We start from the raw sequence: 23,603 nt of genomic DNA, 5'->3' as shown, positions 1-23,603 counted from the left end.
CAAACTTCTCGTAAAAGGTGGAAGTGGCGAGTTCCCTGGTGGTCCAGTGGTTAAGACTCTGTGCTTTCACTGCTGAGGGCCTGGGTTCAATCCCTGGTCAGGGAACTAAGATCCTGCAAGCTGAGTGGCGTGGCCAAGAGGAAAAAAAAAAAAGGTGGAAGTGAAGTAAAGCTTTGGGAAACAAATTCTGAGGAGCTATTTTTTCGATGTCAAAAAATTCACAAGCTCAGGGCCAGCAGAATAAGGAAATGCTAATAGGACTGTTGCGCAGCAAAGTCAAGCCAAGGCCGACTGTAACACCTGCTGCTGGCGACCAGGGGGCGGGGCTTTGACTGTGCCCAGCACCTGACAAGCAGGCAAACGGGTAGAGGGGACACTACCCAGATCAGAGGTTTTTTTTCCAGTTTCCCACCTGGGTCCTTTGTGCTGCATCGTCCTTTACATAACCGCTTCCCAGTAGAATACTCCATTTAAACAGCTCTCTGCAAAGAAGCAAACTAATTACATACAGTTTCTTTCATGCTTGTGGCATTGACTCACACATAGAATTAAAATTGACAGCACTTCCTTCCAGGCCAGGAGCTCATTCTTACCAGCTGAGATCCACCTGCTCCCGGAATTCAAGCTCCACTTGGATGTGTCATTTGCTCTTGCTTGTTTTTGGCCATTTGGTAGGAGTGTTGGTGTTTATTTTAGAGCACTGCCCCTATCTCTGAGCAGTAGGCTGTTCAGAAACAAGAAGTTAATGGAATCTTTTCTCCTCATCTAAAGGAAGATTTATTGTGTTTTGTTTTTAAGTTTTAGCCTGGCTTCGGTTCTCAGAAATGCACATTTAATTACACATCGTATGTGGGTGCTTTACAATGGAGACCTTTATCACCTAATTGCACAGTTGCCACCAATAAAGGCAACTGTCGGTCAAGTCATACAATAAGAATGACCTTCAGGTGTCTTTGGAAATGAAAGTCCTTGGATTCTTGGGCTGTCCTCCCCCGCTTCTCAGGTTGGGAAAGCTGTTTTTCTGCAGCTCATGGCTCTAACAGGGCATCAGCAGCTTCGACCGGAAGCAGGCTTCTTCTGCGGTGCAGTTCATCCCCCTTCCCTTCTTCCTCATCACACCCTGCCACTATGTAGCCATATAACTTTGGACAAATCACTCGTTATTGGTTATGAAACCACACAACTCAGATAGGGACTTGAACCTACTGTCTTTTTTTTAAAAAATAAATTTATTTATTTATTTTTTATTTATTTACTTTTGGCCGCATTGGGTCTTCGTTGCTGCATGTGAGCTTTTCTCTAGCTGTGGAGAGCAGGGGCTACCTACTCGCGCGCAGCAATGAAGACCCAACAATGAAGACCCAACGCAGCCAAAAATAAATTTATTAAAAAAAAATTTCCCCAAACATCAGCAGTATACTTTTCAACCTCAGCGCAGATTTCTTTTCTTTTATAATTCAAAACCCTGCTGTTCATTTGTCAAATATATTAACAATATCTAGTTAATTTCTCAAGCTTAATTACTGATGTCACCCTTCAGATACAGATTCATTTTCTTATAAATTTTTTTTCCAATGGACTTATTTTCAAGTAAGGATCCAATAAGTATCTTGAGTTTCTGGAATATTGTGCAGATATCTGGATGCCTATGTTAAGATAAAAAGTGATCCGAGTTCAGATTCCATCCGGGCTGAGATGTGCATAAGTCACACTTCTTCACTGGCCTCCATTTCAGTGCTCTTGGCAATACCAACTCCGTTTTGATTTTCCTTTCACACAACCCCATGAAGTTGGTAGTTAAAGCCCCCATTTACAGATAAAGAAAATGAATACACAGTAATTTGCCCAAGATCATTCAGCTAGGAAGTAGCACAGCCAGGATTTGAACCCGGGGAGCCTGGGCACCTGCACCACCACACTGGATGGCCCCAGGGCTTAGCTGAACCTTAACGTCATCATCTGGAACATGAACTGGTTGACTAGATGCCTTCTGAGGTCCCAACTAGCTCTGCAAATATCTGTGATGTTCAGTGGCTCACTACTTTTTCTTTTTTCCAGTTCACTTTTTATTCCCATAATCTCCCAATCTCTCAATCGTGTGTGCCCTGTCTTTCTCTCTGTCTCTTTTTTTTTTTTATTAACGTATAGTTGATTTACAATGTTGTGTTAGTTTCTGCTGTACGGCAAAGTGATTCAGTTATATATATATATATATATATATATATATATATATATATATACACACATTCTTTTTTATATTCTTTTCCATTATGGTTTATCACAGGATATTGAATATAGCTCCCTGTGCTATACAGTAGGACCTTGCTGTTTATCCATCCTATATACAGTGTAATACTTTGCATCTGCTAACCCCAAACTCCCAATCCATCCCTCCTCCACCCCCACGACCCTGCTGGCAACCACAAGTCTGTTCCCTATGTCTGTGAGTCTGTTTCTGTTTTGTAGATAGGTTCATTTGTGTCTTTTTTTTAAGATTCCACATATAAGTGATCATATGGTATTTGTTTTTCATTTCTGACTTTAGTGTGATCGTCTCTAAGTCCATCCATGTTGCTGCAAATGGCACTATTTCGTTCTTTTTCATGGCTGTGTAGTATTCCACTGTGTATCCATACACCACATCTTCTTTATCCATTCACCTGTTGATGGACATTGAGGTTGTTTCCATGTCTTGGCAGTTGAGTGGCTCACTACTTTTAAGTGTAGAAGAGGAATGTTCCATGTCAGCTCTGTTCATCTCCCAGAACTTTCACCAGCATACAAGTTCAGAAACCACTAAAGGCAGGACAAACCAAGTAGGACTCATCTTCATGAATAAGTCATTCATACTGTGTCTGAAACAGTCTTGCCCTGTATCATCATTCATGTGCCAGATGAAGCTCTTGTATCAGATAGGGCTCCTAAAGCTTCTGGAATCCACTGGTTCTTGGGTTGTTTATGAAACTAAAGCAGGTTAAGTCCCTCTACACCCCATTAGAATTGACCTCTCTGTCCTCTGCACTCACACGTGCCCTACCAAGATTTGATCAATAACACTTATTACACGTCTTATGTAATCTTTGCATCTATGCAGAGTCCGCCCTATCATCAGAGATGAGGAGTAGTAGGTAGAACTAAACCCAGCCAGACCTGGGGCCCTCCCTGTCTTGGACACACAGCAGGTTAAATTAAGGGATCTGTTCCCCCTAAATTCCCACCCCAGCGGTTTCCATTTCCATTTGTTGCTCTCTACACCAGGGAAGCTAAGAAGTTAGGCCTTGAAAAGAGAGGGAGTGGGAGGTATCACAGAACCAGACCACACCCACCCACAGTCTCCCGCATTCTCCCAGCGACCAGGGTCAGCGCCCCAGCTTGTTCGGGGAGAGGAGCTGTCGAAGCTCTGAGTCACGTGTGCAAGTGAAGTTTGAAACAGAGCTGGCCTGAGTCTTAACAGCCTAAAGTGTCTGAACCTGCCCAAGACATTGCAAGGGACAGGAAAGGCAGTTAGCCTAGAATGGTGGGAAGTGGTGCTTAGAAAATAGAGAACTGAGTTGAGGCTCAATGAAATGGCTGCACTTAGATTCTTGTCTGGACCACAGTTTCTGCCCCCCAGCCTCCCCCCAGCCCACCCCCACCCCCTGCTCCTTTGATGCCCCCAATCTCCCTTCTCTCTGACACTTGCTGTTCTGTCCTGAGACAACCCTGGAGCATTTTCTGCTACCCTTCATTATGGAAAACATATAAGGCAAATGTGCAGGCTCCTTAGCATCCCAAGGGTAGGCAGGTGACCTCTTCTTGTCCCTTTACTTCAGCCTTCCCGTTTCCCTGGGAGCTGTGGCCCCTGGGACAGTGGAATGGTAGGAACCCAGGACCCAGGATTGCGTATCACTGAAGAAGTCTGTTCTTTTAGATAATTCATGAGAACAAGAGACAGGATTGCTGATAGTAGAACAGCCATACTCCCAATGAGTCAGGAGCCCGTCTAAGCACAATGGGAAGGACTCTGCTAAGAACAGTGGCCTCCAGAGATGCACAGGCGGGCTGGCCGGCCTGGGGCAAATCGACTCCTCTGTGCCACGGTGTGTATTTATGGCTGCAGTTCTGCTTTGCTGAATCACCTAATGTTTATACAGGTGTTCTAACCCTTCCTTGACAGCCTCCTGATGTCCCAGTTCTGCGTTTGCACCTCCAATAAATCAATAATGTTAGATAAGAAAAGACAAGTAAATCTCACAAGTCATAAAATGAAAAAGGAGTAGGAAAACAACTCAGGGATTATATTATACCGGGTGAACCATACCCAAAGCCACGCCAGTGGAGAAGGGCCATACATTCCCCCTGATCTTCCCAGTCAGAAAAACTGGTCCACAAGGGCCAGCCTGAAAATGCTGTTCCCCCAGACGAGGGGTCTGGGGCACAGTTGGGGGGCCAGCCCTGCTTCGGCGGGCACTGCTCACCTACCCATTACCCTCACTCATGCCTCGTCCCCATTAACAGTGTCATCAGAATTCAGTTCCCATCTCTATGTCCCGTTTCCCACTGAAAGAATCCAGGGATCTTTAGAGAAATGGCCTTTAGGATAGGGAATAGGGAAGGTACAGATGAACCTGGGACATCTTGTTATACCAGAAAGCAAGGAAGCTATCAAAGACTAGTCACGTTAGAAGTTCACAGAATCTACTAAATAACTGGTCTGCACTCTTCAAAAATGTCAAGGTTATGAAAGACCAGGAGACTTAGAAGCCATTCCAGACTGGGGGAGACTAAAGAAAAAAGAGATGAAATGCAATACTGAATCCTGGCCTTGATCCTGGAATAGAATTTTTTTTTTAAATAAAAGATTTGTTGGGACAACTGGCAAACCATGGATAAGGTCATAGATTAAATAATAGCATTGTATCAATGTTAATTTTCTGACATCAACCATTGTTCATGATTATTTAAGAGTTATGTCCTTGTTCTTAGGAAATACACACTATTGTATTTGTAGGTAAAGGAGCATTATGTGTGCACTTCACTCTCCACTAGTTAAAAAGTTGTATATATGAAAGAGAAAATGAGTCAGCAAAAGGGGTGAAATGCAAACAATTGGGGAATCTGGATGAAGGGTCTATGAGAGTTCTTTGTCCTATTCTTGTAACTATTCTGTAAGTCAAACGTTATTTCAAAATTAAAAAAATTACCAAAGGAAAAAAAGGCTCACAGGAGTTGATGTAAAGAATTTTCTTTCCTATTCAAACTATTTTAGTGAAATCATAGAACTGGTAAAGGAAAGTTCTTTACAGAATTCCAGTAATAAGTGCAGGAGGAATAATAGAATTAGAAAACCACCATCTTAGCAAACCGTAAGGCAATGCTCATCAATGAATGCTAAAACCATGAGGCGGGATCCTGGAGGGATCAGGCTGACACCACATGACTCCTCTGGCCAATCCTGGCACCACTAAACGTGGCACTGGGACTTCCCTGGTGGCGCAGTGGTTAAGAATCCACCTGCCTGCCGATGCAGGGGACACGGGTTCCATCCCTGGTCCGGGAAGATCCCACATGCCGCGGAGCAACTAAGCCCGGGCGCCACAGCTCGTGAGCCTGCGCGCTAGAGCCCGCGAGCCACAACTACTGAGGCTGCACAGGGAATGCACAAGGGTTCCAATTTCTCCAATTCTCACCAACACTTGTTCTTTTGTTTATCTTTCTTTCTTTCTTTTTAAAATATTTATTTATTTATTTTTGGCTGCATCAGGTCTTAGTGCAGGGTCTTTAGTTGCAGTGCACAGGCCCTTCGTTGCAGCACTCGGGCTTCTCTCTAGCTGCAGCACACAGGCTCAGTAGTTGCAGCGCACGGGCTTAGTTGCCGTGTGGCATGTGGGATCTTAGTTCCCCGTCCAAGGATCGAACCCACATCCCCTGCATTGGAAGGCGGATTCTTAACCACTGGAACACCAGGGAAGTCCCTCATTTCTGTTTTTCTACGGGGTTTTTTTTGGATAATAGCCCTCCTTAAGAGGTGGGAGGTGGTAATACCCAATGTTTAAAAATGTCCTTATGTTTTCATTTTTGCTTCAGTGATATATGTATTTTGTAGAAAGAGACAAACTTTATGGTGATTTAAGTTAAAATCCTCTTTGTCCTCCTTCCTAATTCCATTCTTCTCCCTTCTTCCCTATCTGTCATGAATGTGGTTGTAACCAGGCCTTTTTTGGTACTTTTAGTACGTGTGTGTGTCTCAGCTTGTGCTCCCCAGAGAGCAGAACCTGAATCGGGACTTGAGTGCAGGGAGTTTATTTGGGAAGTGTCCCCAGGAAGCAGGAGTGAAGGAGTCGAGTGTGAGATGCTGAGATAGGGAAGGAGGAAAAGCCAGTGAAGGGAGCGTTGTTGAGCTGTTTCCTCTGTGAGCAACCAGGCTCACGCCTGCTGGGGACCATGCAGGAGGGCCCCAAGGATGGCAGCCTGGGGCATTTATCCAAGATGCCTGCATCCCACTGGTTGACAGCTGCCCTGCACTTCCAGATTGCCCTAAGGGCTGAGTCCAAAGAGAAGAGACTGTGGAAGGTGCTTGAGGAGGTGTCTGAACACAACAGAGTTCCTGGGGCAGCCAGCAGGAGCTAACAGAGGGTCCTTGGCCAAGAGGGTCGGTGAAGCCAGCTGCAAGGTTTGGGTGCCAGAAGCATCACTGTCCTCGAGGGACCAGTTCTGGTTCTCCAGGCCTCCTGGTGATCTAAGCTCCAATTTCTTTTAAATATATTCCTCTTCCTCTTGAATCCGCTGGAATTGGTTTCTGTTACTAGGAGGAGCTCTGACTGATACCTCGTGTAAGTGAAAAACAATAATTCCAACGTTCGCAGAGATGATCTCCTTTGCTTGACCCCATCTTTGGTGTCTGATATCTATATTATTTTCAGAAAACGAGGCGATGGGAGTCTCATTCTAGCTTCCCGTTTACTCGGTTGCCTGCTCATCTCCCTGATATGAGACTCCCTGTTCATTTTTAATGTGGTCTCTGTTTGCATTATGGGCTGGGGGGTTGCCAGGTGGGTGGGAGGGAGGAGTCAGAAGCAGAAGGTGGCTCGATAGCATGTCTTCTTGGGGAGGGGAGCTTGGCGCTTTGGGGCTGGTCCAGAGGAGCGTGGGGTGGAGAATCCTGCAGTTTTCTAACAAGCCACCCTGCTGGTGGCCCCAGAGGGACCCTTGCTCCAGGAACCCACCACTCCTGGCTGCGCAGCACCTCTGGAGGGAGCAGTCCTCTGCAGTACACGGCTGTGGTTCTCTTCTCCATCCTAGCCTCTCAAAGTTCCTCAGGGCAGAGGCAGTTTAGCTAAAACCCCTCAGCTCTGCAGCCAGCCTCCTCCAAATCTCAGATTTGAATGCCTCCTGCGACATACTCACCTGTCACATTGGGCTAGTTACTTAGCCTCTCTAGGCTTCAATTTTCTTATCTGTAATATTCAGCTAATAATCATGATGGATGCTTTGACGTGCCACCCAGATTCCCCATCAGGGATGAAGGCTGTTTCCCCCACTGTCAGCCCCTTTGGTGAGCTGCTTCACTGGGGAGAACAGCCAGCATCTTCCCCGGGGAGCAGCTAGCATCCACTGGCCGATGCACAAGGTTGTATTAAGGCCTGGTCCTCACACCCCATAGGCTCTGAAGGGCCATCCCATCTTCAAAACTCCCCACAGGGTCTGCTTCAGTCTCTACTGAGACTGTGTCGGATCCAACTTCTCCCTCGACCCAGTCCTGCCCCTTCCCTTCCTCCCACGAGTGCTGATCCCAGGAGCACTCCCTAACGAGCCTCTTCTGCGCAGATCTCCACTTCGGAGTTGGTTTCCCGGGGGCCCAAACTGCCACACAGCACTTTTCTCATAAGGACTGTATCACACAGAACATCAAGTTCTCATCACAGAGCCAGGCACAAGCTCACAGTAAACATTAGTTGTGTTGTTACACACCCAAGGCATGTCTTTTTTTCCTCTCATGGTTACAGATTAAAAAAAAAATCAAAATATTACTGAGGCGTCCACAATACGTGCTCATGTTGCCACTTGGACTGGAATGCCACCAGACAGAACCAAAAGCAAACCCTGTGTATATCAGAATCAAGAACTCTATATATGTCAGTTTTGTTGAGGTATAATTCATATACACACCATTCCTCTCTTTGAAGCAGTCAATTCAATGGTTTTTAGTATATTCACAGAGTTGTGCAAACATCATCATGATCAGTTTTTTTCTGTTTTTCGGGGTTTTTTGGCCACACCATGCGGCATGTGGGATCTTAGTTCCCCAACCAGGGATTGAACCCGCGCCCCCTGCATTGGAAGCACAGAGTCTTAACCACTGGACCGCCAGGGAAGTCCATCATGATCAATTTTGAATGCTTTCATCCCTTCCCCTAAATACCCTGTACCCATTAGCAGTCAATCCTCTTCCCTGCCACCCAACCCCCAGCCCTAGGCAACCACTAATCTACTTTCTGTGTCTATAAATTTCATATAAACGGACATTTCATATAAACGGAATGATACAATATGTGGTCTTTTGTATCTGGCTTTTTTCACTTAGTATAATAGTTTCAGCATTCATCCATGTGGTAGCATGTAACTACTTCATTCCTTTTTATTGCTCAGTAATATTCCATTATATCAATTTACCACATTTTATTTGTCCATTCTTCAGTTGATGGATGTTTGGCTTGTTTCCACCTTTTAGCTCTTATGAGTAATGTTGCCATGAACGTTCATTTGCAAGTTTTTCTGTGGACATGTTTTTTGTTTTTCTTCAGTTTTATTGAGCTATAATTGACATATAACATTGTATAAGTTTAAGGTGTACAATGGATTAATTTAATACACATATATTGCAAAATGATTTCCGCCTCCATCACGTCACATAATCACCATTTCTTTTTGTGGTGAGCACGGGTGTATGTTTTCATTTCACTCAGGTTTATACCTAGAAGTAGAACTGTTGAGTCACATGGCAATTCTTTGTTTAATATTCGGAGGAACTGCCATTGTTTTCCAAAGCAGCTGCACCATTTTACATTCCCATCAAGTGTGTGTGACTATTCCAATTTTCCCACATTCTCACCAACACTTGTTATTGTCTTTTTTATTATGGCCATTCTAGTGATCCTGAAGTGGTGTCTCCATGTTTTTTTTTTTTTTTTTTGCGGTACTTGGGCCTCTCACTGTTGTGGCCTCTCCCCTTGCGGAGCACAGGCTCCGGACACGCAGGCTCAGCGGCCATGGCTCACGGGTTTAGTTGCTTCGCGGCATGTGGGATCTTCCCGGACCGGGGCACGAACCCGTGTCCCCTGCATCGGCAGGCGGACTCTCAACCACTGCGCCACCAGGGAGGCCCTCCATGTGGTTTTGATTTACATTTCATTTGCCTGCTGAACATCTTTTCATGTGCTTATTGGCCATTTGTATGTCTTCTTTGCAGAAAAGTCTATTAAGATCCTTTGCTCATTTTCTTTTAAATTGGATCATCAGTATTTTTTGAATCTTGTTTGCTTCTTCTGTAGAAGGAGAACGTTATGTCCTTCACAGAGCTGTTGTGAAGATTCATGAGAGAGTGTTGGCAAGGCACACAGTTCTCTGCATTTAGCACTTGCTCCAAAAAGTTAGTGAACCTTCCTCTCACCTAGGCATTTTGCATTACATCATCCAGCATAGCGTTTTTGCTTGAAGACAGACTCAATAAATGTCTGAAAGGGTAAACGTGCCAATTCACACCACTCAATATTCAAATCTGAATCCTATGTGTTTTGTCCCTTTGCTCCCATTTCCTTCATTAAACCTTTTCTTCCTGGAACAATTTTCTTAATTTCATTCCCCTTGCCAGCTGTCTCCTCTCCTGAAAATCAACTTGCGGTATCATTGAAGCTGATTACAAGGGAACCAAAGACACGCCTGACACAGTTCTGAGGTGAATATGATCAACCTTTGAAGAAGCTAAATAACTGACAACCTGTCAATATAACCTGTCCCCTGCTGGAGCGCTCAACAAAAAGTAATTAAGGTACATAAAGAGATGAGAGAAATGAAATTTACCAAAAAAACCCTGATTGCAGGTGGATGGTTTTTAACAGTTCAGTAACCCCTGATGACCCAACCTACTCTGGGGCATGGCTCTCTTTTTCATTTGTAGAGGACCCAGGCCACCATCAGGCCCAAAGACTCGATGTTGGTGGGAAACCTCTAAGGCTGTGGAGCCTCCAGTGGGCCGGATTTGGGTGTCAGAATGGAAACAATTTGATCACTCAGGCCAGGTGGTGAGTCCAACTTGATCTTCACACTTATTCAGCAGCTGTTTTGGCAAACCTTAGCTTAAGCGCCTTGGGCATAACGTGAAAGGGTGAGCACAGGTGGGAAAGTGTGACTCATTTCTCCTTGCACCTTCTTGAAGGTCAGCCCAATGCCAAAGACACCTTGGTGAGAATATATGGGTGCGTGCAGTTGCCTGATCAGAAGGATCTCCTGGATTTTGCCTTGGGCGCGGGGATAACGGGAACGTGAATAACAGGGGGGTTTGGGGGTGTGTTGGATTCGGAGGTGGGACAGTGGTCTGGGAGTCTAGGGCGGGCTTGGGGAGTGCTGGGGGGAAGGTAGTGGTGGTGGTGGGCTCCTGGGGTGAAGGGACCGGCTCGAATTCGTCTTCATATCTTGGGTCTAGCTCGGTGCGCGGCTCAGGCTTTGCTGTTTGCCAAGCTGTGGGAACCTGGCCTCGGTAGGGAAGTAAGAGGTGGCCCCAGTCAAGACAGCTCGGGCCCAGTCAAGACAGCCAGGCCGAACCCCGACGCGGCGGGGAACTCGGTTCGAGGAGGGATCTTTTGACTTGAGCCCAGAGGGGCTGGCAGCCGGCAGTGGCTGGGCTCCAAGAAAGCCCTGGGGGCTCGCACCCCGCCGAGAGGCCCGCCCCTAACCAGTCCCCGGCTGCCTCCGCCGCGGAGGATCTAGGCAAGACCGCGTGTGGGCGGGATGAGCCAGCCTGCACTCCTTATTGGACAAAGGCCCTTGTCAATCACTGAGGAAACCTGTCTGGACGCGACCGGACATCCGGAATTCCCACCTCAGAGGGAAGCGGGCTCGGGTGGAGGCGGGGAGCGATGGGAGGATGCGGTACCCAATGGCAATCAAGAGTTCCGCCTTCGCGGTAGATTGGCAGATGCTTGAACCACTGAGGCACCGCTAAGGATATTGGCCGTGGAGAATGATTGGTCCAATCTGCGGGTGCGTGGTTCTTCAGACTATATAAAGTAGGCAATTAACACTTGGTTGAAATCGTACTGCAGACGGAGCTCTACTTTTGTTGGTGTTTTGACTTCCACTAAGGCTCCTGAATTTGGTGAGCTTTCCCTGGAATTATCTAGGTTCCCTTCTCAACTCAAGATCAGGGCTTGAGGATGACGGGTGCTGTACCCCAAATTATGGCCAGATAATCGGAAATGGGTGCTGTTCGGTGAATTAAACCTGAGATTAAATGTTTGGTGGTCAATAGAAAACAGGAAAAGACAGGAACGGGCACTTTACAGCGGGAAAAAAAATGCAAGGAGCACCTAAACATTTGAATGGTTGTGCAAACTTTTACATAATAAGAAAAATGCAAATTAAAGTTTCATTGAGCTAACGTTTTTGACCTATCAGATGGACAAAAATCCAAAATTTGACAGGGTTCTCTGTTAAGGACGATGCAGTGGCCCAGATGGTATCGATTTTTCGTCCTCCCGACACTTACGAACAAACAAATGTTTCCTCTTGCTTTCAGCTTGCAGGGTAGGCTGTTATCTTATGGTCATCTGTTAAGTTCTCACATTGACTCCCGGGAACTTTTAAGAACAAATTCTGAGTCTGCAGGTACATTTTTTCGAAGGTGCTTGATTTTCCTGACTAGTAGCAATACTGAGATCTGGTGGGACATATGGGTGTCAGTTGGAAATGGGTTTTGTTTTAAGAGGACTCTTCTGGCAACTGGTGTGCCAGTGAAGCAGATGAAGTGACAGAAATCATATAAACAGAAGATGGAGCTTATCTGGAAATGGCATCAGAGCCGCCCAAAAATTGTAGCAAGCCAGCAGTGCTTCCACAAAGCATCAGAGGCCCAGTACCTGGGCAACAGAACCACCACCCAGGAAGAGTGTCACATATTCTGGGCACTCCAGACCCTGGCTTCCAAGTCCCCACCAGGTGACAGGTCCTGTCTACCCAGTATCCATCCCTCCCACCCCTTTCTCACAGAGCCCCAGTGAGGTCCAGTGGCCCCCTCCTCTGGATGGCTAAGTGTTCAGGGGATGCCGGCCCCAGCCCCAGGCATCTCAGCCAACCATGGCGGTCCCATCTCCTTGCTAGTGATTGGTGAAGGCATGGACACATGACATTCTGGCCAATTGGGACCCAAAAGGGGAGGGTGCACCTGAATTGGTTCCCTCACTCCTAGGACACAAAGAAGAGATGGCCCTTTTCCTGCTCCTCGATGTGATATCTGAACTCCTGCAGCCATCTTGCAACCATGAGGAGAGCTGGTCTGTGACAAAGCCCACAGTGCAAGGAAGACCAAGTTAAGAGAAATGTAGCTTGGGCCCTGACCCTAATGGACCTACAGGCATTCTGCCTTTGGACTCCTCCCGTGCCCTAATTCTCCTTTTGTTTAAGACAATTGAGTTGGAGTTTTCAGTTCTTTGCAGTTGGAACATCTCAGCTGAACCAAGTATAGAAAAGTTCCTTCAGTTTACTTTTCCCATAGCCATGAGAATTTTGACTCACGTACCCACGAGTCATTTCTGTTTGTTTGGTATAATCAGAGAAGAAGGACTGGAAGAAGGAGGTGAAGAAAGAGATATAAAGTGACTACAGGGCAGTGCAAGTTCTGCTGACATGCATTTAGGGGGCAGGGAGATAAAAAACAACCCAGGGGGGTCCTTGGGACCTGAGCGAGAGAACAAACAATACTTAAATCATAACATTTTTAAAAAGCAGTAACAAAAAAGATAAAAATATTTTTTAAAAAAAGAAAAAAGAACTGACATTTGGATATAACAACAGACACACAGATCAGACCCTCCTGCTATGGATTGTCAGCAAAGAAGCAAAAGCAGTTACAGTGATGCGGGGGAGGCCTGGGAAAAACCCTAACAAGCAAGAGAGGATAAAAGAAGGTTCACTGTGATCCCGTGATAATTATTAAATTGTGGTACGTAAAACGCCACTGCTTCTTTTAATTTCGTGTTTAGTTTTATTTCAGCAAATAAAAAATATTCTCAAGAACTTTCTTAGGTTGTCCCTTTAGCGTACCCTCCTAAATTCAGATTGCTATGAATTTTTCTGCCAGTGGGGTGATGAGATACAGGACCTGGGCAGAATGGAAGAATCGCTGTTATTTCCGTCGTCATGCACTCACTGACTCACTGAACTTTACTGATGTGCTAAGGTGGCCCAGGCTCTCTCTGTGAGGTCATTTTGGCATTTTACTGAATGCTGACTTGTGAGGTTCTCTTTTCCTGCACACATGCCTGGCTTCTCCAAAGGACTTTATTTTTATGTATTTATTTATTTTTGGCTGCGCCACGGCTCGCAGCTTCTTAGTTTCCCAACCAGGGATTGAACCCACACCCTCAGCGGTGAAAGCGCCGAGTCCTAACCACTGGACCGCCAGGGAACTCCCCTCTACACGACTTTAATCTCTCTAAAGGTAGGACTGTGTTGTGTATTTTATTTCCATTGACAGCGTCTAGCACAGGTCTAGGTGTGTGATAAGCACTCATAGAAGTCTTAATTATATATAAAGTAAGTCTCGCGCTTAAATAAGAGAAACTTAGAGGGTCTTAACTCTGATACTGTTGCTTTGGTCCAGGATCGAAGGTGAGTCTTCGAATCAGACTTTTTGCTTTTTAGGGATGCTCCCCTACTGCTTGCTTCCATACAATTACAGAAGTGTCCAGAAATCCTTCTAAGGAAGAAGAAGGTGTAGTGTTATTAGACTGGATGCTCAGGCAGTGGGCCCTGATACTCATCCCACAGCACCCCTGAATCCTTTCAACACCATGTGCTGGGGTTGCTGAGGCTTCGAGCCAGCCCTTCTGGGCCGCTGCCTGCTCAGGGTCTGCACAGAAGGTCGAATTTGGATCAGATGACAGCCCCGGAGGGGAGCCCATGGGACAGCTGGAAGCTCACCAGCAGGCAGAAGCCAAGCAAGTCAGGGATTTTTCTTCTCTGAAGACAACAGTCCTGATTCCTGTGACATGATACCTAAATTGCAAGAACTGAGCAACTCTGTATATGATCTACCTCTACATCTATGTATATGAGATAAACTGAAGCCTACAGAAGTCTGACGGTGGCACGGGCTCCGGTGCTGGGCCGGGCTGGGGCAGAGTCACGGCCCCGCCGTGGCGGCGTCTTGACGGGTGGAGGCGCCTACATGTCGTAGAGCCGGAGCTGGTCCTGCACGTCGCCGTCCGACATCTCGCCAAACGTCTCCTTGTTGTCCTTCATGAGCTTGAAGATGGCAGCCAGCTGTTCTTTCTGAACTCTGTCAAGAAGAAAGGATAAAGAGGAAAAAGATGCTCCCAAACCAGGGGAGAGACAGAGAGAGGCCGTGCACATCCTGTGGAGTCCGGACACTCCTCACTCCTGTATTACTGCTTTGCTTTCCAGAATAAGAAGAAAACGAAACTAAAACAAAACCCATTCTTAACACAGGAGCTGATTGATTTGGTCTAAAAAAACTCAACTTGAGACTTCTACAAACTGGGGTTCCAAGTCTTGGGTTTACCCTGGAGATTTGGGGATCCCAAGTTATCATTCAGGTTCTTGGTGCTAGTTTCCCCGTGGGCCTCCCTTTTTTTTCGGTCGTGCCGCACGGCCTGCAGGATCTTAGTTCCTGGACCAGAGATCGAACCTGGCTCCTCGGCAGTTGAGAGCTCAGAGTCCTAACCACTGGACCGCCGGGGAATTCCCAGGCCTCTCTTTAATGTTGACTACACACCTCCGCGGGAGGCCACGAGGAAGCAGAGGTGCTCCATTAGGCGGCTAGAGAGCCTATGCAGAGACATGTTAGAAACAGCCTTCGTTTAGAGGGATGAGCCAAAAGTGGAGGAAGAAGAAACACAGTTGGCTGGGAAACGGGAGCATACAGATGTGTGCACAGGGGCAAGGGTGGGTGTGGGGTCTCGCTGCCCAGAGGAAGGGGCGCCTCTTTCCAGTTTGCACAAAGACACCTTATAGCCAGCAGGGGCCCTGGCCCTTTTACCAGGGAACAGGCCTGGCTGGAGATCGGCTTTATGTTCACCACACACGGGCTGGGGGGCCGGGGGGATGCTGGGAGTGATGTTCTGTTCTCTCTCTGCAGCTGGGCCACGCCATCTGATCGGCACGGGACACCTCCCATGAGTGCAAACATGAAAGGGTAGGGTGACACTCTGCGGCCACGGTTTGCTTCTTGTTTGTTCTGTTGTGCTGTGCCCATCAGTGAGGCTGGGCGCTGTGTGCTGGCGTGAGCTCCCCGTTCGGTTTCAGGCTTCTGCGGTTCCCCCCCACACACCGCCCTACTGGCTCGGCACGGGCCACCTTCAGAGGATGTAAACCAAATGGCAGGGTCTGCTCTGGTCCCTGCAGACCCACCAGGAGGCAGAGCTTCAGCACAGCCTCTGACCCCTGGCCCTGCAGGGCACAGCACTGTCCAACCAACACCCCAACCCTGTCTACAGGGGGAACCGATCGATGCCTGGTCTTACGCTTGTCCTAACATATTCCTTCTGCAATAACCCCATATCTCCCAAACAGCTAACAGTTGGTTTTCTGACTACAGCAGCATCTAGAAGCTGAAATACCGAAGTCCCAAATCCAAGCTTCTCTTAGTCACGCCGGGAAAGTTATTTCTACAGTCTGCTTTCCTGTCCGGAGGAGAAGGAGCCTGTGAGAAGTACGCGATACCCTACCACCTGAAGAAAGGAGTACTGTGAATTGACAGGCTGTGTGTTTAGCTCTTTGGAAGGAATCACAATCCAGGTGTATGAGTGGGCATCCCCCCAAAAGGTACACAAATCCTCTTGTGCGTCTCTTAATGGCCGTGGCGCTTGCATATTTTTAAGAGGGTGGGCCTAGGACTTTGCACTCTGCTGGAGAGTAACAGGCACAAATTGAGAGAGAGCTCAAATTTTAATGGGTTCAAAAAGATGATTTTTTAAAAACAAAGCAAAACTGAAATAAACACACAGTAATCGAGAACATCTACTCAAAGTTTATTGGACCGAACAAAAGCTAAATACACAGATCCCAGCCATCGGGAGTATGTGAGGCTTGGTGCCTACAAGCCACGTTCAGAAAGTGTCCAGACAAACTTAATAACCTGGAAGGAGTCACCTACTTTTCAGTCAGACCCCGGCCTGGACAAGGACATTGCTGTTGCTACTGCTGTGTGGGTCAGGCTACATGGCTCTGTGTGGCTGTTGCTTTGTTGCCTGTTCCGTCCTAAACCCGTGAACCTAAGGTATTAGACCCAGAGGAGAAGGTCCCTGGGAATGTACCATGCCCTAGGCTGACAGTGGACATTTCCCGGCCTTCCACTAAATAGAGGAGAAAAAAAAATTTTTCTATCAACTTACTGCTTTCAAAAAATGTTTTAACCAACACATCTAAAAACTACAGATTAGTTTGGTATAGTATAAATATTGTCAAATATAAAATTCCAAGAAATGAATCTGGGACTGATCTGCTTATCTGGAGAAGTTCTAGCTCATCTATGAAACCTAGGAAAAGGCAGAATCGAGACAGCTGTTTTAAGCGAACACTATCATTATTGCTTCTGTGAAAGCGAAGGTGGACATTCCGCTGAGCTGGTAGGAACATCAATGAAAAGGCCTCTTAGCAACAAGCGGGCTGGATCCGAGCCTGCTCTCAACGGAGGGTAAGGGCAAGAGGAAGTCAACAGCTGGTTCTGGTTCTTTGCTGCCCACTGATCAATCATCGGGCTCTTGCCCCCACAGCCGAGCCAGCCGAAGACAGAGAGGGGAGTGGGCCCCAAGGGGAAGGAGGGCAGTCGACCAGGCAGCGAGCACAGGCAGCGCTCCCTCGTTTGTCCATCACACCTCAAAGTCTTTCCTGGTTTGACTCTGGTGATGAAAAGCAGCCGGGCTGGAATGAAACTACACCGATTTTAAAATAATGGCATTGCTGACATTGGTGATATCTCAGGTGCAAAGCGTGTGTGGGCAGGAAGGTTGAGTGATAAGGAAAATAAAAGTCCAGGAAAACCCTTCAGCTTAACAAAGCAATCCAGGCAAACAGGGAGGAACGCCTCTACAGGGGAGCGCCACGGGCATTCGGGATCCTCCCAGCCAAGGAAAGTCCTGGATGGGGGCCTAGTCCTGGCAGATTTATGTGGGAAAATGCGCCCCAGGAGCCTGCTGGCTCCTCTCTGGGGATTCCACTTTATCTCTCAAGTTTTAAGATGCCAAAAGGAAAAGCCTTTAGGAGGAGGCTAAGGATAACTTCATTATTCCTCGGTTCTGTAAAGAGAAATAAGGAGAAAAGATAATTTATTTCACTCATGCCGTCTTACAAGTACTGCAGGAAAGGGGGAAACGGGGTGAGGAAGGGGAACGTCCGGAATTGCAGAAGCCAGCCCAGACGCTGGGATCCAGACCCAGGGGAGTTTGCCTCTCATCACCTGCTTCAGGAGAGCCCACTAACCGAAGGCAGCCCGAGACCCCGTTCCAAGTCTGCAAGGCCTACAGGGGCAGGTCAGGGCCCACCTGTAGGTGGGTTTAGCAGGTAGGGTGCCCTTGTAGGTAGTTGAGCAGGTCAGGGCCCTCATGTAGGTGGTTGTACAGGTTGGGTCCCACCTGTAGGAGCGAGGCAGGTCAGGTCCCACTTGCAGGTAGTTGGTCGGGGAGCAGCCTCAATAAGGTAGCTGGGCAGGTCAGGGCCCACCTGTACGTAGTTTAACAGGCAGGGTCCCACTGGAGGTAGTTAGGCAGGGAGTGTCAGACTTTAGGTAGCTGGGCAGGTAGGGTCCCAGAGCAAATACTTGGGCAGGGCACGTCTCTCATTTGGGTATCTGGGCAGTTCGGGTGCCCATGGGGGTAGTTGAGCAGGTTGAAGCCCACTTGTAGGTGGTTGGCAGGGAGGGTCCCACTTACAGGTATTTGGGCAGTTCGAGTCTCACATGTGGGTGGTTAGGCAGGGAGGGTCCTCAATTACGTAGTTGGGCAGGGAGGGTCCCACGGTAGGTAGCTGGGCAGGGAGGGTACCACATGTTGGTATATGGGCAGTTTGGGTCCCACATGTAGGTGGTTGAGCAAGTCGGGTCCCACACATGGGTAGTTAGACAGGGAGCATCCTCAGGTAGCTGGGCAGCTTGGGGCCCACTTGTGCACAGTTTAACACGGAGGGTCCTCAACTAGGTAGTTGGGCAGGGAGGGTGCCACAGGTGTGTTGTTGGGCACGGGGTCCACATGTAGGTCGGTGGGCAGGTAGGGTGCCACAGATATACTTAGGTAGGTAGGTCAGACTGCGGGGGTCAGATCCTCAGCTTTGTGGCCGCTCTGGGCTGGTCCTCTCTGGGCCGGTCCTCTCACCATAGATTATTTCTTATCCTTGCTGGGTAGGTTTTGTCCCTTCTGGGGACAGTGGCTTCCAAGGACATGTGCTCCCCAGATGACACAAATGGTGTGCCCACCTTTTGCAAGGGACATGCAGAAGCGCTGGTTTACTGAAAAGCGCGAGACTTACTTTATATATAATTAAGACTTCTATGAGTGCTTATCACACACCTAGCGCTGAGGGAAACCGGGGGGATTCAGTTTTATCCCTCTGGCGCCCTCATGTGGAAGTGAGTCAGCACGTGTTCCTAGAAATTCACGCTGGTGGATGGTTTGTGGACCCATCAGAGGGCAGGAAGCGGGAAGCAGAGCCGTTCACCCTCGCCGGTTATGCACTTCAAAACACCACCCACTGGAGTGGTGTCCACTTCCAAAACCGTCAGGCCAGCCCCGGGGACCTTCAGGATGGAATGGGTGCTGGGGTCCTGGGTCCTCACTACCAGAGCCAACCTAGTCTACCTCCTGGGTTCCACTTTTCCCCTGGACCAGAAGATGGGAAGAAGGGACGGTGTACAAGGAAAGGAGTAGCCGATGGTGCCTCTTCTTTTTGCTGCCGAGCTAGAAGTCAGCCAAGCTCGCCAGCTTCACTGGCCCTGGGGGTGAGGGGGTGGCATCTTGCCGCGGGGAGCAGTCATAACCTGCAAGCCCAGGGTCCCAGCCCCGCTGAGGCTGGATACGGCACCTCCCAGAAAAGCTGCGGGGGGAACGCAGGGGCACCCCCATCCCGGCAGAGGCAGTGCTGAGGGAGCCTGTGAGCTCCAGCCCCACGGGAGACCCAGCAGGAGGTGGGCACACAGTGAGGAAGCAGGGTCTTTCTTAAGCAGCATGTCTGGATTTACAAGCCTTACACTTTCTGCCCCTTGGGCAGAAGGAATCTCGTCTGTGAGCTGCTCCAAGGACGGGAACGCCCAGTTATTAATCACGTGGAGGAACGAATTTGGGGTCTCTTTCTCTGGGTCCTGCCGAATTTGGGGTCTCTTTCTCTGGGTCCTGCGTACCAAGTGCCAGGCCCTGAAAACCTGTGAACTGCAGCTTCTGAGGAACTCTGGGTCTTGTGACTACTAAAGATTTAGGGTCTAGATACTGCTGTGCGGGCCGAGGTAAAGAATTTAAAGTCAGGGGTTTGCAGCATGGGCTTTTAACCAGCTTGCAACTGACGGGGACGCTGAATGCCAGGAAGGGAATAAGAAGCAAGCAGAGTTTGGTCCAGAAGAATCTGACAGGCGGAGAAGGGCACACACTTTTCACTGGCCTGTGGTTTTAGTGGTTTGACAGTATTTTTCACACTGACAATCCCAAAGGCAGTTTCCTAGACGCAGCTGGGACCAGAGCTGTCTCACACCCGTCCGCTCTCCCGGTCCCCACTGGAGCCATCGTGCTGCAGAAGAAAACGCAAAGCCACGCTTGCCAGCCTCTGCAACCCCAAGCATCACCATGCGGGGAACATGCGAGAGGGGTGGGTGGCGGGGGCCCCACGCAGTGCTGAGTGGGCTGACCACGTGCAGGGGCAGGAGGGAGCAAGCGGACCTCACAGGCAGACGTGTCGGACAGCCACAGGAGCATGCTGGGAGGGGCAGTGATGAGAGTGAACATGAACTCCAGCCCCACCCTGGGAGGACCGTGTTCACCATGAAGTCCACCAGTCCCTCCTCAGCTCAAGCACGATTGTGATAACCAAGCCTGCGGGTGAGGAGGTGAGAAACCCTCACCCCAAGAGCAGCGCTTGGGCAGTCTCGACCCCGCAGAATAGCTCAGCGTGAACCACTCATCTAGAGACCCCCAAAGATCCAGTAGGGAAAGACCCCCCCTGGGCAACGCAGAGCCTGCTGTCTGAACACGACGGAGGAAGGACTTTCCCTCCCCGAGGTCCCAGCACTGAACCCAGGGACGGTGGCAGTCTGACCCCGGCCCGAGCCCTGCCACTGAGTCGGCTAACTGGCCTCTCCTACTCTAATGGCCCCTCATCTCCGCAGAGCACACAGAATAGGGCCAGGGTCCCGGTCACAGCCTCTGTCCACAGGGCCCTTCGAGGGGCCACAGGCACGTCAAGCCCCCTCCATCCTTAACTCTGGGGCTGCACACCTTTTCTGGAAGGGGCCACGTACTGACTCTTTTCAGCTTTGTGGGCCATGTGGTCCCTCTGCAGCTACTCAGCTCAGCCACGGCGGTGGAAAAGCTGCCACAGACCACAGAGAACAGTGACCGCAGCCCTGTTCCAGTCACACTGGATTTACAAAAACAGGGCTGCGGTCCACCAGCCCTTGCTCTGATCATAACACCCTGCCTCACCCACAACTTGGGGGCACAGGGTTTCTGCCGGGCACCGTTCTACCTTCTCAGGGAAAGATGAAAGCTGCGGGCGTGATACCACGCAGTCCAGCGGAAGACAGTTCCCCCCCAGCCTCACAAGGGGGCGCTGGCCCTCCAACCAGCTGGCCCATTAGGCCCAGGAGGGATTTGAGTTAACTGGGCCTCCAAGAACCCTGCAGCCCTGGGAAGGGAGCCTGTTCACCCAGGAGCCCTGCGCTGGAGAAGAATGAGCAGGCCCGGGTGCACAGAAATGAATTAATTGGTTATGAAGGCAGCGGAGGAGGAGAGGTTTGGACCACATTCAGTCGTGATGGGGACACAGTAACAGACAGGATGAGGGAGGCACCACTAATCTAAGAAGTCAGTCTCCTTACCAAAAGGATTTGCAAGGATATTTGTGCCTCAGGACCTAAGGAACTTGCTACAGGGAAGTGAGGTCAGAGGTCAGCTCAATCCTGAAATATAAAGGCAGCAAACCGGATCACACCCAGAGGCAGCGGCTGGGCACCGAGGAGTGGGGGGCTTCCCCAGGCTGGGCTCACCCTGCCACCCCTCCGCCCCCGGTGAAGAGCCTTCCAGGCCAGGTTTGGAAGGACTGGCGGCGGCTCCAGAAAGGGAAAGGGGGTTCTCGTGGGCACAGGGCCTTCTGACTTGAGGGGTACAGGGTGGGCTTGGTGATAATGAAAGGGTAGTTGAGATCTGCATCCTGGAATAATAAAGCCTCCATTCCTGACCCTAGAACCCAGCTTACGCTAGCTAGGAAGTAGGGGGTGATCACCCAGCCCCTCCGGGTTGCTGGGCTCAGAAAACACAGGCCCCCATTTAGCTCTGTGCTTAAACCAGAGGACCCCAGGCCACAGGCTGGCCCGTGTCAGACCACTGGTTCTCGCCCATGGCCTGTCCCTACTGCTCCTTAGGAGGGAAGCCCAGGGGTGTGCATGGGTGCCCGGCTGGGGGCTGGCGGGGCAAGAGCCCAATTCTAAAAATGAGGAGCTGCGTGGCTGCAACTGCCTCAGAGCTCCGTGGAGCAGAACAGATAAAAAATGACTGCTGGCCCTGGGCTGGGGGGTTCGGGGGGTGCCGAGGGGGGTTGGTGGCCAAGTGGATGAGCAGGAAGAACCATGCTGTGTCCTGCAGTGATGGATTGGTTTTGTCATGAACCCTCCGTGTAAGTGAACAGGCGGATCTGCTCCAGGCTCTTCCCAGGCATCTGCTTTCTCCCTTTTGGCGGGGGAGGGGTGGGGTGCAAGAAGGGGCTCGGCCACCCTCCCCCCCATCACCGTCACACGCTCCTCCCGAGGGCCCCAAGGGGACTGTCGGGGGACATCGAGCCTGGCCGACTATTGCCAGGACAGGGGGGAGAAACCCCTAAAATGGAAATGGAAGAGTGCGGGGCTGGCGAAGCTTACAGGAGGCCCTCCTCCTCTCCCGCCTGCGACGAAGGGGGCTCACGGCGGTACCGGTACTGGAGAAAGCTGAGCGACCCCGAAGAGGGTGGGCGGCCTACCTCTGTTCCTCCTCCAGTTCCTCCTTGGTCATCATCTTCCTGTACTGGTTTCCCCTCAGCTTCCCGGGGCTGTATTTGAAGGAGAAGGCCTCTCCCCCTGCAGAGAGGACACACAGTAAGAGCCAGTTAGGGTGCTGGGCCCGCCTGCAACTTCAGGCCCCTTTCCCTTCCAAAGAAGGGTTTCCAAAGAACCATCTGGGCCGGAGAGGGTGCCCCCGCTTCAAAGAGGGGCAGATGGGCCCCACGCCCACCCCGGGCCAGCTCACCTAAGCCTCAGAGAGCGCTGGACGCCCACATCGGCTCACCCTCCCCTGGGCCTGGCAGGTCCTCCCCCCACACCACTTCCGCTTAGGAACTCTCTTGGGAACTTGAACCGGGGATGAGGCAGCTGGAGTGAAGCGAGCATCGCCGCCCCACCCCCACCCATGCTATTCAGTTCCATCCACCAAAGGCCGGTTCCCTTCCAAGACCAGGTTGAGCCGTCCACAGAGCTGCCTGTGGGCCCCTCTCCAGCAAGGGCTCTGGCCCAGCAGCCGCCCGCAAGGCTTTTCTCCCCCTCAGCCTGACCCCCCCTCTTCCCCATGACTGCTGTGCTAATTACACAGTCGGAGGGCCCTTATCTCTGGGAAGCAGCCTGTGCTAAGGCGCTGGGTTCCCTGCCTCTCCTCGGGTCTCAGGTCCGGAAGGCTGCAGGGACCCCCGACCCTCCTGCCAAGGTCCTCGGGTTTCCCGGGCTTGGGGGTGCCCGCCCTGCCGTCCAGGGGCATCATGTCGGCAGGCCCCTTCTCTCTATGCCCCTCCCCGCAACCAGTTATTAAAAATCTGAAACAACGCATCCAGCCCACAATGGGACCTGGGAATGATGTGGCCTGTTCTCACGGTGTTCAAATTGGTCATTAAAGCCAGCACTTAGGGAAGTGCCTGGCGGTCCAGTGGTTAGGACTCAGTGCTTTCACTGCCGAGGGCGGGGTTCAATCCCTGCTCGGGGAACTAAGATCCTGCAAGCCACGTGGCGTGGTCAAAAACCAAAAAACCAAACCAAAAAACCCCAGTACTTATTGCTGAACGGGTTTGCCAGTCCCAGAGCAGACCCCGTAGCTGCCTTGGAACAAATGAAAGGGCAGCTCTAGAGGTCTGAAGAAGGCACACCAGGGGGTGTGGACAGAGGAAAACAGGGACGT

At 49.9% G+C, this 23,603-nt stretch overlaps 2 protein-coding genes across 2 annotated transcripts in view; both read right to left on the bottom strand.

The window, feature by feature from the left end:
* Positions 1 to 7,276, bottom strand: part of ST6GALNAC1 (ST6 N-acetylgalactosaminide alpha-2,6-sialyltransferase 1) — a 34,467-nt gene extending 27,191 nt beyond the window's left edge. Inside the window, 1 exon segment of the mRNA XM_029212890.1 lies at positions 7,206 to 7,276. Coding sequence (XP_029068723.1) covers positions 7,206 to 7,276 — 71 coding nt within the window.
* A 4,528-nt stretch (positions 7,277 to 11,804) lies between these two features.
* MXRA7 (matrix remodeling associated 7) overlaps positions 11,805 to 23,603 on the bottom strand; it is a 31,678-nt gene continuing 19,879 nt past the window's right edge. Inside the window, exons 4-5 of the mRNA XM_029212889.1 lie at positions 22,423 to 22,519; positions 11,805 to 14,533 (exon numbers count right to left, since the gene is read on the bottom strand). Coding sequence (XP_029068722.1) covers positions 14,419 to 14,533; positions 22,423 to 22,519 — 212 coding nt within the window. The 3' untranslated portion in view covers positions 11,805 to 14,418. The remainder of the gene's footprint in view (positions 14,534 to 22,422; positions 22,520 to 23,603) is intronic.

This window comes from Monodon monoceros, unplaced genomic scaffold (genome assembly GCF_005190385.1).
Source record: "Monodon monoceros isolate NGI ecotype Baffin Bay Population unplaced genomic scaffold, NGI_Narwhal_1 Super_Scaffold_9, whole genome shotgun sequence".
Taxonomy (NCBI): Eukaryota; Metazoa; Chordata; class Mammalia; order Artiodactyla; family Monodontidae; genus Monodon; species Monodon monoceros.
The sequence above is the reverse complement of the archived record's forward strand: the minus strand, read 5'-3'. Positions and strand labels throughout refer to the sequence as shown.